This window comes from Chaetura pelagica, unplaced genomic scaffold, assembly GCF_000747805.2.
Source record: "Chaetura pelagica isolate M959 unplaced genomic scaffold, ChaPel_1.0 scaffold428, whole genome shotgun sequence".
Taxonomy (NCBI): Eukaryota; Metazoa; Chordata; class Aves; order Apodiformes; family Apodidae; genus Chaetura; species Chaetura pelagica.
This window is the reverse complement of record NW_009954311.1, coordinates 574,323-586,009: the sequence shown is the minus strand read 5'-3', so window position 1 is coordinate 586,009 and position 11,687 is coordinate 574,323. Positions and strand designations below refer to the sequence as shown.

General features: G+C 44.0%; 1 protein-coding gene across 1 annotated transcript; it reads right to left on the bottom strand.

The window, feature by feature from the left end:
• Window positions 1-478: 478 nt before the first annotated feature.
• Window positions 479-9,427, bottom strand: KIAA1024 (KIAA1024 ortholog). The gene is made up of 3 exons (XM_010004046.1): window positions 7,081-9,427; window positions 5,341-5,595; window positions 479-1,398 (listed from the first exon to the last, which is right to left on the bottom strand). Exons 1-3 carry the CDS (start codon window positions 9,376-9,378, stop codon window positions 1,201-1,203), a joined length of 2,751 nt encoding a protein of 916 aa, XP_010002348.1. The 5' UTR covers window positions 9,379-9,427; the 3' UTR covers window positions 479-1,200.
• Window positions 9,428-11,687: the final 2,260 nt, after the last annotated feature.

The window sequence follows — 11,687 nt, the reverse complement described above, 5'->3', positions numbered from 1 at the left end:
GGGATCCAGACTGCTTGCTGACCGGTAGAGTCAACCATCCTTCTTAAGTACATTAGCAAGAGGGAAACAAATCTCCCCGTGCCGAATGCATTGCATTAACAGCACGTTTCCACCAGGGCTGAAGAATTTGTGCCTTTCATGTAAGTGCTCAGTAACCACCAGCCCTGCTGTTTGAGGAGCACTCTGAGCTGTACAGAAAGCTTGTGGGAAAAGAACCCCCATTAGTACCCATTATGCTGTGATTTATGTTATGGGCTTAAAATAGCAAAATTAAACAGTTCTGTTTAATCTACAGTCTAAAAAAAAAAAAAAAGGCACGAAGACTTTGTGAAAAAATAAAACTAACTGTTCAGATTACATTTCCAAGAACTTTAACAGAGAGTGGCTTTGATTTGCCAGCTTTGCATGCTGGCAGCAGTGAAACTGAGACAATTTCACTGTCTGCAGAGGTAAAGAACACCCTTTTGGCAAGGCAAGTTTGCCAGCTCTATGCAAATGTTATTCAACAGAAGCAACAAAACCTCTTGTGATTGCTTTAAAACATCATCTTTTTGGTCTGCAGCACATTGCACTTATCTAAGTACTCAGTGATGTTAGAGTGGGTCTTCGGGCAAGACCAAATACAAAGAGCCCTTTTAAATCTGAACATAGGAATGAACTCTGTTCATGGCTACACAGTCTGCTTTACAATCAAATGATCATGAAATACATAAATACTATAAAATAAATACAATACATTCAGAGTTTTCTACATTGTAGAGAGCTTGAAGACTTTCCTAGCTCCCCGATGTAATGCATATAGAACAATCCCCTCTATACAGTGCTACCTCCATGTACCCATACCTCCCTTAAACGCAGCGTAGCTCAGACAACCTTCCTCTTTTGCCTGGGTTCTCATCAGTCTCTGATTCTGTAAAACATTATATTGTTTCTTTAGGAAAAAAAAAAATATTGCACTTTAAAAAATGCATAAAAATGGAACCGAGTTCCCATTAACTCCACCACACTGTCTGGTATTTAAAATAACTCTTAAAAAAAAAAAGTTTCCACGTATTTTGCCTACATTTTCCAGCATTCTCCATGGGGATATCCTCAGAGCATTCCTTCTGAACAAATTCCTTACAGTTTTGCCATCAGATGTTGGAAACACAGCGTGAGCTGAGACCTGCCCAGCCGGGAGTCCCGGGTCTGTCGGTGGGTTCAGGATTTCATTGTACAAATGGGAACTACAATGACCAGAATAACTGTACAAGCTGCTGCTGCTATCAGGGCAGCTATTTTGCAAACCTTTGCTCTTCTGAACTCAGCTTCTTTGCGTTTTAATAAGGAATCATAGCCAGGAGTATAAATGTCTTCCATCCAGTATTCTAAGTTGTTCGGGTTTAAAGATTCTTGGGTCTAAAAATTAAAAGGAAACAGTTGTTAATTGCCTGGGATCTGTCATTAAGAAAACAAATAAATTAAGCAGCTGTGCCTGAAGGCCTCCCAACTGCATCTGGGTCTGCTGTCAGGATAAAATGGGTTATTGCTCCTTTTCACATCCTTTCATTTCTCCTGGTCCCAGTTCCACAAGGCTGATGAAAGTGGCAACAAATGATGCAAAAAAAAAAAACACCTCTTCCAACACTGTAATTCTGCTACAAAATCCCTCACCTACCTCTGATTTGCTGGAAACTTCATCATCTTGGATGGCATTTAAATAAAATCTCTTTAATCTGCTAGACAGCAGAGATGTCAGCAACTACCAGCCTGTTCCTGCTCTTTAAATGATTAAAGCCCCACTGATGGGAAGGGTTCTTGACATGTACTCCTCATGCACTACATTTTATAAGGCTAACCCTACTTTTGCTACCAAAACTTGCTTGCAGGACCTCATTGCCCAGGCCCACCCAGTCCCTCTGGAGAGACACTTTGCAGACCCCTCCATAACAGCAACACCCAGGGACACTGGTCCCTTGGGTCAGGGTGGGAACACAACCTCTGGCAGCAGGAGCTGAGCACCCCAAGGAGGGCTTTGCCAGTGGGTTCCCATTAAATCACCCAGGACGAGGTGACCCTCAGCTTTATCTTCTGAAAATCACCTGGATGCATCAAGGTGTTTCTGGTTTAGGGGCAGGAGGAGAAGGGGTACAATTTGGTACCACATGTTGCCCTGGGCCACCTCCACAGAAGTGACCATTTAACCCCACTGGCACAAACACTATTTCTACAAAAGGCAATACCCTGCTTATTGCCAAAGTCTGAGGCTGTCTGGGTTGGAGGTGATTTTAAAAGTATGCTTAAGAACTTAAAGACTTTGCCCTCCCTCCCATTCCACACATTTAATTAAAAAAATAATAATAAAATAAAAAATTAGTTAGAAAGTTAAAGCCAATCCAGGGAACTTTAGTGTCTCCATCTGAACTTTTTCTCATTTTCTTCTTTTTTATTATTTTTAAATCTTTTAGTTCCTTTCTTTCTCAGAATTTGAGCTCTTCCAGCTTTGCATTTCCACCTTGCTTGGCTTTTTTCCATTCATCTTTCAGTTAGACAAAAAGTGGGAAACCCAAGCAGTGGGCATCATATTGCACTTAGCAGCATAAAGAAATAAAACAGAAATAACCTTTTGAAAAATGACAGCTTTTCCTCGAAGCTGCCTCCTGTGTCTGGGGCTCCAAAAGGCCATTTATTTAAAAAATGGAAAAGATTCCACATAAAAATGTTCCAGTGAGAATACCTTAACGTACACAATTTCTGGGCTTGCCAAGGACCTGATCCAAAGATCTTTGGACTCCACACAAAGAAACTCCAGCTGACTTCAGAGGGATTTGGGTAAGCCTTTAATTGGCTAATTCAGATTTTGTGGCCATGAGCTACTGGCTGACACTTTGCTTTGCTTGGAAGTAGCATTTCCTTTATGTACAGAACTACAACAAGAAGTGATTTTATAGCTACCTCAAAAAAACGTTAAAATTGAGCAACGATTTTATGATGATTTAAATGAAGCTCCCTACAATAGGGCTAGGATGTTGAAACAGAGACCATCAGTCGAGTCTGTGGTTATACCATTCAGACTCTTACTGACCTGTTCCAGCCTCACGTGAGGAAAATAATCAGCAACCTCAACTCTAAAGGCATCAGAAAATAGCCTGACAAGATTTTGTCCCACTGGATCATCACACACTGAGCAAAGCAATGAGAGCTCTCACATACCCCACACCTGGGACAAACTTTGGCCTGACTAGTTTTGCAATTTATTCTCTTGAAGGAAAACCCAGAAGACTTGTCAGGTTCCAGGAGATATTTTAGATCAACGAAGGTAGAAAAACTCCAAAAATAACCATGCTGTGCTTCAAGGAAATTACAGTTTTGGACCTCTCTGCCTTAGTATTGACCTCTTAGCTACTTCAGAAGGAAGATACATTATTAAAAAGGCCCATTACTGTTAATCAGCTTCCTTTCCCATTTCATTGCCAGACGTAAGAATGTTCATTAAAGCATAATGTATTTACTTTCAGTTCTAATAAATTTAATCACTGGGGGAAAAAACTCCACTAATCAGTCTGTGTCTATTTTTTAAGTTTGTCAGTAAGCTCCATTATAAAGTCTAGACATGGGCTTTGCAGAGTAGATACAATTTCTGACAGTCCTTTTGGAGGGAGAAAATCAAACCAGTAAAGTTTTATCACCTTTATCCTAAAGATAAATGATGACAATAAGCCGATTTCTCTGGTTTGCTCACAGTTGTGCAGAGCAGCTTACAGGGAAGGAAACAGCCCTACAAGGAGCAGATGGAGAACACTTCTCCCAGGGGAGCCTTGCTTCCAAATATCACCTCCCTTGCTGCTTCCACGCAGCAGGTAAGGGATGCTTTGTGACTGCCTGCTGCAGAGAAGCTTCTTTCAGCCTACTCCTACTTCAGCAAACAGTCTGCCAGTGCCAGCTTTAGGAAATTAGAAAGCCCTCCAATGCTTTTAAGTCCCAATGAGCAGCTGAGGGAAGACACAACCTGGTCCTTGTGCTACCTGGCTTCTCTCTGAGTGCACCTTAGCCACAGCAAGGAGCTGTGGCTGATGAGGACAGGGAAGTTTGCATGAGCCAAGCCAGGAGATTAATTTGTTGCACACAAATTCCTGCACAAAAGCTCATGGGAGTTGCACTACAGCACGGTGTGGGGGATGGTTTTAACTCCAAGCAAGCTAACACGGGGTCCCGAGGCATGGCAGCTTTCCTAGGGCTATCCAAGTCTTTCTCACAGAATCCTAATGCTCTAGTAGGGCTTAGCCTGATGGGTTCCACAGAGCCATGGTAGCATCAGCCCCAAGCTGTAGGTCAGTGCACCCCAACTGCTGCCAAGCCCACAGCCAGCTGAGACAGCTCTCTCTGCACAGACATGCAAGGAGCCCAAAGTGCCCAAGGTCAGCACCGTTCCCCTGATGGGGCTGCACACTGCTGTACAAATGCTATAAGCCATACCCTGTGATCTGCACATCAGTACGGACTTCATTATGTGATGCATTTTGTGTTTCATGACCAAATTTGTTTGGTGTCTACACATTTTGGATGGGATTCTTCAAGCTTCCTCTTCCTGTGCTCAGGTATCTTCCTTCCTAGAAGACTTCTTGTGTTTATCAGGTCAGACAGGGTATCCAATGTGAGCACTCAGCCCTGGGTCTGGGCAGCCCATTAGATGCCAGGATTGTGATTTCAAATACACCAGATTTTGGGAAAATCTAAATAAAAAAATTGGTTTTGTCTCCCAGTGACTTGCTCTGCTTGCTGCAGAAGAGCCTGCACATCCCTCAAGCTGAACTAAAATGCAACCCAGTGAGATCACACGAGCTGATCTGCTCCTCCCATGACTCTGGTTCCAACTGCCTTTTCAAAGGCACAGTGATGTGTTTCAAAACCAGTCAGGGTATTGAGCATCTTCTACAAGTATTTCATGCCTCATGCTCCTGGCAAAAATGGAAAAAGCCCTAACACTTAAATTCTCTGTGAACAGTTCAGACAGGGTAGAAGCAAAAGCAGCAGTGCCAGCTTCTGCGCCCCTCTGCTTTCCTGCAGTGAGGTTCATCTCTGTGTCCCTTTGCTCCTAAACTTTTCTTTGGAGCTACTAACACCAGCAGATATCTCTCCATTGCAGAATAAGCTGGGAGCACCAACCTGTTAAGGATCAGCATTCAGCAATCAAACATCCACATTTTTCTTTGGCCCTGGTCAGGATGGATAGGGATCAGCAAGATTACAGGCTCAACACTGCATAGCTCTTTCCTGAGCTACCCAAATCCCTTCTTAAATGCATGTTCTGGCAACATCCATTTGCAATCAAGCCACTCAAATGAAACAAATAGGACTCACTTGTAGATCCAATGCTGCAATCTTGCCTTTATCCCCAGAATTCCTCGTGTATTCCTCTATGGTCCAGGATGGCTGGGCACGTTTCACTTCAGCCAGCTCTGTCAACCTCATGTCTGTGTAGAGCGGGTTGCTTTTCATGTGTGACTTGAGTGATGCAGGGTAGGGATGAGGACTAAAGACTTGTTCAATCAAGAAAGCATCTTTTGGTTGTTTAGAGAGTCTATGTGGCTGTGGGATTTCGTACTGCCTGTCTGCCTGCAATAGGGTTCAAAAGAATTTGAGAGAAGAAACAGGACTATGAGGGGGTTAAATACAAAGGACAAAGATATTCCTTTCAGACTCACCAGATGATATTCCTTAAGCCACGGTAAAAAAAAGTACCAACAAGGACAAAGGTTTTGGATGATCTTAATCCATTTGCCCCCCTTCTTCTCACAACCAGAGCAAAATAAAGCATTTTACAGACAACTCCTTGTTCAACATGGCATGAGCACAAAGCTGATTCAACAGAGGAAATTTAGGTTTTGTAGTGTTTACAGGTTATAAAAATATTCTGAAAATGGCCCTGATATCCAAAGAAAAGAAAAGACTCGCTGATCTGGAAGAGCTGAGCCCCATGCAGGCTTCCAGATTTCTGTTTCCAGATCAAATCTTAACATGAAGAAGTCTCATGGGAAGCCCCTAGGTAGCACCCCTTTGACACCACACCATCCATAGTACCTAGTCTGAGTCTACTGCAGGAGTGAGGAAGGGACTTCCAAAGCCAGCATTCCACCCTGGGCATACCAATGTACAGAAAAGCCAAAGTCTGGGCTTACAAAGGTTAACCTTCTTCCCCTTCTTCAACCTCCTAATAACCCATGCTTTCTGGTTTCTTGTTCATCCAACTGCATTTATTTCTATCAAACTCCTTCCTCTCCTTTCTCAACCTTTTGGTGCCCTCCTTCCTCCCCGTAAGGAGGCAGAGCATGTCCATCCCATGGTGCTGATTGACACACAGCCTGAAGGACCCCCACCCCTCTCCACTGTCCGTGAAACCAACAGGAGTCCACACCATGCATGGTTTCGACTGTGCAGTAACCAGAGCCCAGCACAACAGCTGTGCTACCTGAGAAGATGGCAGTGGGCAGCTGTTGGGTGGGATGGGCACCAAGTGACCAAACCAAGCTCACAGCTATGCTGCATTTTCTCACGGGGAACTTTAAGACTCCCATAAATGACCATGAAAGCCAGATACACAGACCATAACTACAGTTTGCATCTCATGGTGCATGTACAGGGATTCTTTTCTTGAAGGACTTGAATCCATTAAACCATTTTGTGGCTTTTAAATATGCACATCCTTCTCTGATAAAAGCCATCACAATGCAATTTCAAAATATCCCCTCTAAAACAACCACTAGAGAATTTCAATTTTCCTCATGCCCTTTTCACCAAGTTAATTACCTGGCCTCATTATATCAGCCCTCATGATGAAGAAGACCATCAAATTTTGAAGATCTCACCCACATTACCCCACCTCCCTTTTCAAATAGTGCTACTAAGGAACAACTTGTCTGTCGTGCAGCTGCCAAGCAAGAACATATAGGTACAAAATCACTCAATCATGCTAACAATAAACACAGACATAATATGGCAGGGCAAAGTATTGTCATATCCTGAGGCTTGTGATGACTGTGGTAGATATTTGTAACTAGGCTATTTTTAAGTGCTTATTATGCGAGATAAAGTTGAAATTACCTCTTTAGATTTCCTGTGCCAGTCCTTATTTTCTCCTCCATCTCTCTCTTTCCTCTCCTCCTCCGTAATGCCAGCTTGGTTGGTGTAAGTAATAGCTCTCCAGTCTCGGGGAGAGTTTGAAATACTGGCTATTTTGGACTCAGTTGCGCTGTTTTCCTCCGTTAATGACCTTGATGACCTCCTAGTAAACAAACTTTTTTTTAAGGCTTTTACTCGAAGACTCTCACTGTTACTTCCACTGGCATCTGAACAGCACCACTCTGGATTGTTCTCCAGTTTGCCCCCATGAGGAGTATTGTGGCACTGAAATATCTGTGGGGAGTTACTCTCATCTGATGCACCTTCGCTTGTCAAAGAGTTGAGATCCACTTGCACGCTGACCTTCTCTGGCTGCTGAATTTTTTGATCCAACTTGCTCAGTTTTCCCAGGACTTGGGAGATTTCTTCTCGAACGCCTGAGAGGGATTCCAGTTTCTTCTCTATCTCACCAATCCTCAACACTAATTTGCAGACGCTCGTTTTCAGCTCATCATCTGTGGTGCTGATGTCTGCCCGGGCCGCTTTATCCAGTTTGCTACAGATGCTCCCGTTGGAGACCTTGGTCAAATTGTGCTCAGGTGAGCTCTCACAGTCTGACTTATGCACCTGGGACAAGGAGCCAGTGCTGTTGTAGCAGGAAGACTGCATCACTCCCGTCGAGCCGCTGATGCTCATGTCATCCAAAAACCGGAAAATGTCACTGATGTCATCGCTCACAATTTCAGAGTCATCATCCGACTGCTTCAGGGAGTGTCGCTCCCCGTACTTGCCCTGGCCTCCTGCACACAAATCCTTGCATTTCTTGTGGTCCAGAGCTTGCTGCTCTGTTTGTGTCCCAACACTCGTGGTCCTGTCAATGCTTAAGATCTGAACAGAAGTGCAATTAATGCTTTTATCCTTAAACTTTTTGACTGGCTCATGTTTCTCCACATCTATAATGGAAGGAATTTCCTTGGGTTTATGTCCATTTGGTTTCACAGCATAGTTTGTCTGCATCATCGGTTGCTGATCCTTCACATTTAGGTAGGACTGATGCCTGTCAGCTGAAGGGAAGTTTGGAGATGGGTTGTTGGAACTCTGGTATCGTGACTTCTCTTCAGGCTGCTTCCTATTAAAAAAAGATCGTTCAAAGTCAGGTACCTCCTCAGTATTTAAGCTCCAGCTTTTAGATGGCCAGGCAGTTTGCTTGGTTGGCTTTCCAGTCCACTTTTTGGTGTCCTGAGGCCCAAGAATAGTAGTTGGGCCAAAATATGTTGATGCTTGAAGATCATCTAAACTTTCATGCTTCACTCGTCTTTTGTCTGGTATAGGAGAATAAACTGGATTCAAGTACTGGCTGCTGTATGGCATTTCAAAGCTGTGGTTGAAGAAAGCCTGCTTAGAGCTTTCTTTCCTGTTCTGAGGCTCTCTGTGTCCATCTTCTGACTTTTTGTTGGATGGTATTAAGTTGGGGGATATTGTAATCAGATTATGAAAATCTTCTTTGAATATATTTCTTTTCTGGATACACGATTGCATCACAAACGGCTCATCGTTTGAAATGAAGGTTTCTTTTATGCCTGCACTTATAGGCAAGGAGTCCTGGTCTGAAATAGACTCATTCTCAATGTTCATGGGGAAGTACGTGCTCTGCATCTCGCATGGTGGGGATGCGGCGATGGAGTAGGAAGCCAGTGCCTGCAGCCTGTCCAGAGAGGCAGCCCTGCCCTTCATCTCCTTATTAACACCAAGTAAAAAGTTGGGTTCTGACGAGGGGACAAACTGTTGACAGTCTTTGCATTCCATCTTTCTGCATTTTGAAGACCTTCTGACTGGAAAGCCCCGGTGAAACTCCTGGTCGTTCAGCTCACAGTTGGGCACACAATCTGCCACGTTGCAGAGCTCTGTGTCAGACCTACAGGACTCAAAGGACTCTTTCTTCTTCACCTTCTGCCTTGCAACTGGAAGTTTCTCCTTGGCCACTCCCCCATTCATTTGTATGAGGTTGAATATTGTTACTATATCTGCTGCGACCATGATTTTCTTTGATTGCTGATTGTTCACAGTGCATCTCATTTTGTCTTTGAACAAAGTCGCCGGGAAATTAGGATCCAGGCAAGCAGTGTAGAACAGCACACTTCTGAGCTTGGCCAACTGGGACAAATCAAACCTTGCACACAGGGACTTGCAAAGGTCCTGGTAAGAAACCGTGTTCTGCTTCGTGTCCAGCTCCTCCAAGATCTTGACCAGGAAGAGTGAGGATTCCTGGTTGGACTCCATGGCTTAAGGGTTATTTTGTTGTTTAGCTTGGAAACTGCTTTCCACCTCTACAGCAACACACAAGAGCAAACAAAAAAAGATTGTAAGTCATCCACAGATAATATTCAGGACCTTGCAGTTCAGCCACAGGTGGGACCTGACTCCCCAGCCATGCAGACAAGGGCTTGTGTGTAAAACCCATCTTCATGTTTCCAAACTCCAGGCTGTAATCCCAGCATCAATTAAATCAAAACTTAAATGGAATCAGGATTTCATCCAAGGAGGGCTCAGTTACATCAGGGTCTACTGAAGTGAGGAAGTGAATGACAAGCAGAAGCTCTGAAGGGGCTGAACTAAAAGCAGATACACAATCCCGGCCTGCTTACTATGGGGTTTTTCACAGAATTTCTTACTGACTTGTAAGAGCTTCAAAATACAGACAGATCAACTTGTTTGGCAATAATTCCAGCCCTAGTCCTACCAGAGATGTTCCACCACACCATGACAACACCAACTGTTTTCTTATCTGACTGCAAATGGTTCTCAGGCAGATTTTCCAAGGATAAACTTCTGACATGTTTTTAGAAGTTATCTGAGTACATTGTTATCATCTTATTTTCTCCTCTACTATAAATTATCTCCTCTGAATACCACAACATTTCTTCCAGAAATACCTTTTCCTGAGTTCAAAAACTGCCCAGTTCTCTGCAAAAAGCCTGTGTGTGCCCCATTTCAGCTATAAAGTGGAATACTTAGAAAAGAGCAGGAAGAGTTAACAACAACAACAAAAAATCCCACTGAATCTTGAAATCAATCCAGCAGATGCTAGAGGGCTGGCTGCCAGTCAGGATGGATTTGAAGACTGAAAAATAACAAGGACAGAGAACATCCTCTTCAGTGATGAGCTCCCAGAGAAACCTGGGGAGGGCAGCTCCATTCACCAGCCTGAAATGACAGGGTAGAGGTGGAGAGCAAAGGCTGCACATTTATGGGGATAAGAAGAACAGCTCAAGCCAGCATAGTTAACAGTAGCTAAACGTCTTGGGAAGGATATGAAGCCCTCTGCTTTTGGAGCTGAAACCAACTTCTAGCTGTTATGGATTAGAAAAGGACATTGATGGGGGCAGATTATTTTTCATCTGCCTGCTGTGAATATCCTTGTCAGTGTCTCTGCTGCTGGCTACTAGGAGAGCACAGGATGATGCAGTCTGCCAGTGCCCATGTCTCATCACTTTATTAATTTTACTGATAGGAATGGCAAAAATATTTTCCTTTCCCTCAAAAGCTGTGTTATCTTCTCCCACTCGCTCCCACCCTTAGGTGTCCCCTAGAACTTGTCCCTCCATTTGCATCCAGTGCAGAACAGCCTCTCAAATGGCAAAACACAAAAGTCAGGCTTGCAAGGCTTCTTATTACTCATTTTAAAAGTTACCTCCCAGCCAAAAGCCTCAGGACTCCTGAACACCACTCCAGAAATTCAGGGCTCCTGTTCTCTCCTGTAACCCTGCATCTTGTCCTGACACTACACACTGGTGTTTTCTCTCAGTGTCAGAAGCCAACACGCACCAGCTTCCATAACAAACACCACAGGAGCATCTTCCAGAGGGAAGAAGAAAACCACCAGCCTGCCCATAAGAATATGAAACAAGTCTCCCTCCACACCTGGCTGTTCATTTAAGTAACATCTTTCTGCTGCATATGATCAGAAGTTCAGCAGCAGCAGCAACATGGATGTATTTCTGTGCTTGTAAACACTACTCCCAGAAACCAATGGCTACAGGGATTTTCCAACACCTCTGCTGCAGGCATGTTTGATTTCAAAGCATTATGCATAGCAGCACAACTCTTCTGCCAGCTGACAAAAGAGCATTTCCCAGTGCCGGGCTGCAGAAAGGCTAAAAGCTGGAGGAGGAGACTTGTATCCCCTTCATCAACAACATGTGCTTGGAAGCACAGATTTTTTAACTGCCTGCTTTTGAATTTCTCTGGCATGTCATCATCAGAAAATGAAGCTCCCAAGCTCAGTCCAAACTGCTCTGTTAGCCACCAAAGCCACCAAGCACTCGCAGAGTAACCTGTGGGGCTCAGGAGCTTTCTCAGCTGCCAGGTGACTGGCATTGCAAGTCCATTTTCTGCATGTTATAAATTACTTGGGGCAAGAGTAGTAATCTGTCTTTTCATCACCTCCAGGCTGAATACCAGCAAAAGAAACTATCTCCTCCCATTTGTAACTTTGCAGCTTCTCACAAAGCCCTCACCTGGGTATACACCTTCACAGCCTGGCACTCCATCTGCTGCCTACTCTGGCCTGCCAGAGCCCAACTTTCTCC

Excerpts from the sequence above, each read along its gene's own strand:
- KIAA1024 (XM_010004046.1), bottom strand. The coding sequence starts at position 9,378 with ATGGAGTCCAACCAGGAATCCTCACTCTTCCTGGTCAAGATCTTGGAG. Across the intron at positions 5,596-7,080 it reads GGCACAGGAAATCTAAAGAG|GCAGACAGGCAGTACGAAAT; the intron begins GTAATTTCAACT and ends ACCCTATTGCAG. Across the intron at positions 1,399-5,340 it reads TTGCAGCATTGGATCTACAA|ACCCAAGAATCTTTAAACCC; the intron begins GTGAGTCCTATT and ends TTTAATTTTTAG.